Source organism: Sinocyclocheilus rhinocerous, unplaced genomic scaffold (assembly GCF_001515625.1).
Source record: "Sinocyclocheilus rhinocerous isolate Xijiao unplaced genomic scaffold, SAMN03320098_v1.1 scaffold714, whole genome shotgun sequence".
NCBI lineage: Eukaryota > Metazoa > Chordata > Actinopteri > Cypriniformes > Cyprinidae > Sinocyclocheilus > Sinocyclocheilus rhinocerous.
The window spans coordinates 644,836-648,811 of record NW_015646165.1 but is presented as its reverse complement, the minus strand read 5'-3'; the positions used below and the strand labels follow the sequence as shown (position 1 = coordinate 648,811).

The 3,976-nt window shown below is 37.3% G+C and overlaps 1 protein-coding gene across 1 annotated transcript in view; it reads left to right on the top strand.

The window, feature by feature from the left end:
* LOC107706963 (homeobox protein Hox-C4a-like) overlaps positions 1–3,492 on the top strand; it is an 11,659-nt gene extending 8,167 nt beyond the window's left edge. The window contains exons 2-3 of the mRNA XM_016510816.1: positions 2,329–2,595; positions 3,116–3,492. Coding sequence (XP_016366302.1) covers positions 2,329–2,595; positions 3,116–3,492 — 644 coding nt within the window. The remainder of the gene's footprint in view (positions 1–2,328; positions 2,596–3,115) is intronic.
* The last annotated feature ends 484 nt before the right edge of the window (positions 3,493–3,976 follow it).

Genomic DNA, 3,976 nt, shown 5'->3' with positions numbered 1-3,976 from the left:
TCACAGTATGCATATATATATATATATATATATATTAAAAACAATTCTGAAGTGCCATGCTAACCTGACCAAGTAGGAATTCATTTTAGGTCCTCCATTGTTGCAAAAATAACTACATCCATCAAGGAAATAGTTCTGAAAATAACCTGTGCTAAATGCATAGCCTTGTCCTACTTTAAAAGATCATGCCTTTGGACAGTTCACCCTCAATGAGAGTCAAAGAGAAGTTGTACTAAAAACATTAAAACATAATATTACAGTATTAACTTTCAGTATTAAAAATTTCAGTATTAAACATAATTTTCAGACATAACTTTCAGCTGTCAGATTAATATATGCAACAAATTGAGTTTTTTGAACAACTGACATATTTCATGCATATATATATATTTTTTTATATTTTTTTTTATTTTATTATTATTTTTTTTTAATACTTACCAGGATACTGAAGGAGTGCATGATTTCCATCACAGGATTTTTCGATTATGTTAAATCTGTCAAACGTTTTATATTGTTAAAAGGGATATGCTTACATGCCTGAGAAGACTAGTGTTATTTATTTTTATTTTCTAAATTGCTTTCTTTCTTTTTAGCGCATAAGGAAATTGTGAACGTGAGGGCAAGGAGGACCTCATCGTTGCACTGGTAAGTCTTTCCGTTATTTTCTTGTTCTAGTATAATATTCTTGTCCCATCTTGTTTCGCTGCGTATAAACACAGAGGGCAGTGTTCCCTGACAATAGCGGCGAACAGCTACAGCACATATGCCCATGTCTTAGTGGAAAGGAGCTGTAGTTTAAGCTGTTTGTCGTGCTAAGCCAATAAGCTCTCTTTATATATTGTTTTAATGTAGGCTAGACAAAAAAGTAAATGTATATACATATTTGGGGGAAAAACAAAAATTTTCTACAAGTAAACACTTTCTATTTATTTACATGCATAGGTGTTAAATAGGTGTAATCTAACGCCATATTTCAATATAAATTACAATAAAACTAAATTAACAATTACATACATTAAAATATAAATAAAAAAATTTATGTGTAACCCGACTCACCTCTCTGTTTTAAGCATATTAAGCGTTAAAATAGTCATAAACAAAAATAATTTGTATAAAAATATAAAGTCATATAAAAAATAATGTAAAAAAATAACAAATAATAAATAAATAAAAAACGTATTTTGTTCACAGTGAACAGACGGACAACAAACTCAAATAAATTGATCCTAACTCAAATAATTAATCAATGCTGTATACTCATATTCATGATTTCTGAACAAAGAAACATTTCACAGTCAAAAGTACGCATATAATTATATAAAACAAACTTAAATCTGACTTTAAATGCTTAAGAGCGCAAAAGGTTATAAATAAATAATAGGTAAGGCCTGGTCCTTTTTATATTGTAGAACAGCTTAGGTCACGTGAACTAAAATTAACTCGATATTTATAAGGTAAGAATTATGCGCCCAAAAATGAAATCATTCAAAATTATTGCAAAGCGCATACATTAAATATCATATAGGCCTAAAATGTCATTCGTTCAAGAGTACACACGCTAGATTCTGGTTATGGACAACTGGCATATTCTTCCATCTAAAATCCCACCTTCTTTATATAGAATTTTCTGCTGAATCCTATCTATTCTATCTATCTATCTATCTATCTGCCTGTCTGTCTGTCTGTCTGTCTGTCTGTCTGTCTGTCTATGTCTGGGGGGAATCACCTATGAATCATCAGGCAAATTCGCCGGCGGTTTTAGCTTTTTGGAAGTCTCTACATTATAACTAGTTATTGAGCTGGTGCAGGATCTGAGGCCATTTATGTGCAGAGGGAATTCATCGCTTTTCGCTCATCAATAACTCCTTGGCAGTGAACTACTGGAACGAGTCGAACACGAGGGGTGAAATGCGGGTCAGGCTGTCTAACTAATATTAAAATGCGCCCGCAACACTAGAGCAGTGCCGAGTGGGTGGATGGGGGCGTTTTCAAGCCGGTGGGGGTGGACAAAAAAAAAATCCCTATCACATCTGTAGGGTCTCGAAGCAAAATAAAATATTTAATATAAGGCAAAACGGCTTTTTCCGAGCATTTCATTTGTTAAAGAGTTATGTCCTGTCTGTTTGTTTGGTTTTGATGTATTTAGGGAAAACTTAAAAATAATTTCTTATTTTTCTCTGGTGGGTTGAAAACTGGATTTGAAAATGTGGGCTCTGTTGCTTATATATAGCCTACATTGTTTCTAAAAAGTTTTTATTTCTTTACTGTTTTTCTACTTTTCTTTGCTTGCTTTGTTTCCTTATTTGTTTCGTATCTGTTCCTGTTTAGAGGCAAGCTACCAGGAGCGTCCGTATAACTGTGCAAGCATCCCTGAGCCTGATACTCAAAGAGGACATGGACTGCCTCACGCGGGGCACCTGCTCGGAAAAGGGCAATCTGCCTCATGTGAGCCCCCACCGTTAACCCTGTCTCCTGCCACCCCGCCGGCTGCATCGTCCGCCTGCAATCAAGCCACCCCGGAGCATCCCAACAGCTCAGCTTCTGCCAAACAACCCGTAGTGTACCCCTGGATGAAGAAAATTCACGTCAGCACCGGTAGGCAACTTGAGCGTATTTCTCTTAAGCACTATAAAGCTCGCCCCTCATCCTAACTCTCTCTCTCCGTCTGCCTCACTCCTTTTTACACTCATCCCCTGGCCAGCCTCTGCTACGATAGGATAGAAGCCTTTGAAATGGCACAATTGAGGCGGATTTACGACTAGGCATTGGTAATTACACCCACCATAAATTTTATAGCCGAGGTATACTCTGGGCAGTCGTATCACCATGTGGCTTCTCTTGTTATGAGTGTGCGAGAGAGTGAGAGAGATCTGGGACCAGAGAAAAACTAAGCTTTATAATGTTGCATTAATAATTCAGTGCTGAGTCCAATGTGATTTTAGTCTTATTATAGAAAGCTAACTTTTAGATGTTTTAGCCCACCCTCATTTCCTCTGTCGCCACCATTTCTCAATGAAAGACACGCTTGTTTTACCCTATCCTTCCCTCGCTGCTTCTTTTCTTTTCTATTCTGTTCTGTTCTTTCTTCCTTTCCCTTTGCTTCTCCTCTTTCCAGTGAACCCTAGTTACAATGGAGCGGAACCCAAGCGGTCTAGAACTGCTTACACTCGCCAGCAAGTCTTAGAATTGGAGAAGGAATTCCACTATAATCGGTACTTAACACGGCGAAGACGTATCGAGATTGCTCATTCCTTGGTGCTCTCGGAGAGGCAAATCAAAATTTGGTTTCAGAACCGCAGGATGAAGTGGAAAAAAGACCATAGACTTCCAAACACCAAAGTCAGATCCTCTTCCTCCACGGGCATTTCCTCCGGGTCCAACACAAGCTCAGCGGCTGGCGTTGTGGCGGCAGCTTCCACCACTAACACCATGTCAGCCTCCGAGGACCTCTCCGGAACCGAGCGTGCTGGCGAGGATATTACAAGGTTATAAGAGAACTATTTCGAGGAGAAAAGGGAAGATCAAATGACTGATTATTTATAAAATATAATATATTTTGTTTTCGTAGGTATCTTGTGCGTAAAGGGGGTTCCTTTAAGTCCACAGTTATATAAAATGCATGTTATATAGCATGGATTATTGCGAATACCTATGGATTATTTTTTACGCGAAACAGGGTTTAATTTATCTAAAACTGAATCAATATAGTTTTTTTAAGAGAAATGATTTGGGCGATGCAGGTTATGGACATTTTACTCAAATGTGTGGGCCTTTCTTTGCCCAGCTGCCAAGGTGAAGTGCACAACGAATCTATTTATTTCTCACTTGAGAGAGCTGGTAGTTTTTTTTGTTTGTTTTTTTTTGTACTGTAAATGAAAAACTCTATCGTGGGTATCGATAGAAAAAAAAAGATTTTAAAACGTCTTTGTTTTCTTTAAATGTAAATCATGCTGTGGGTTATCTGTCGTATGGAAAG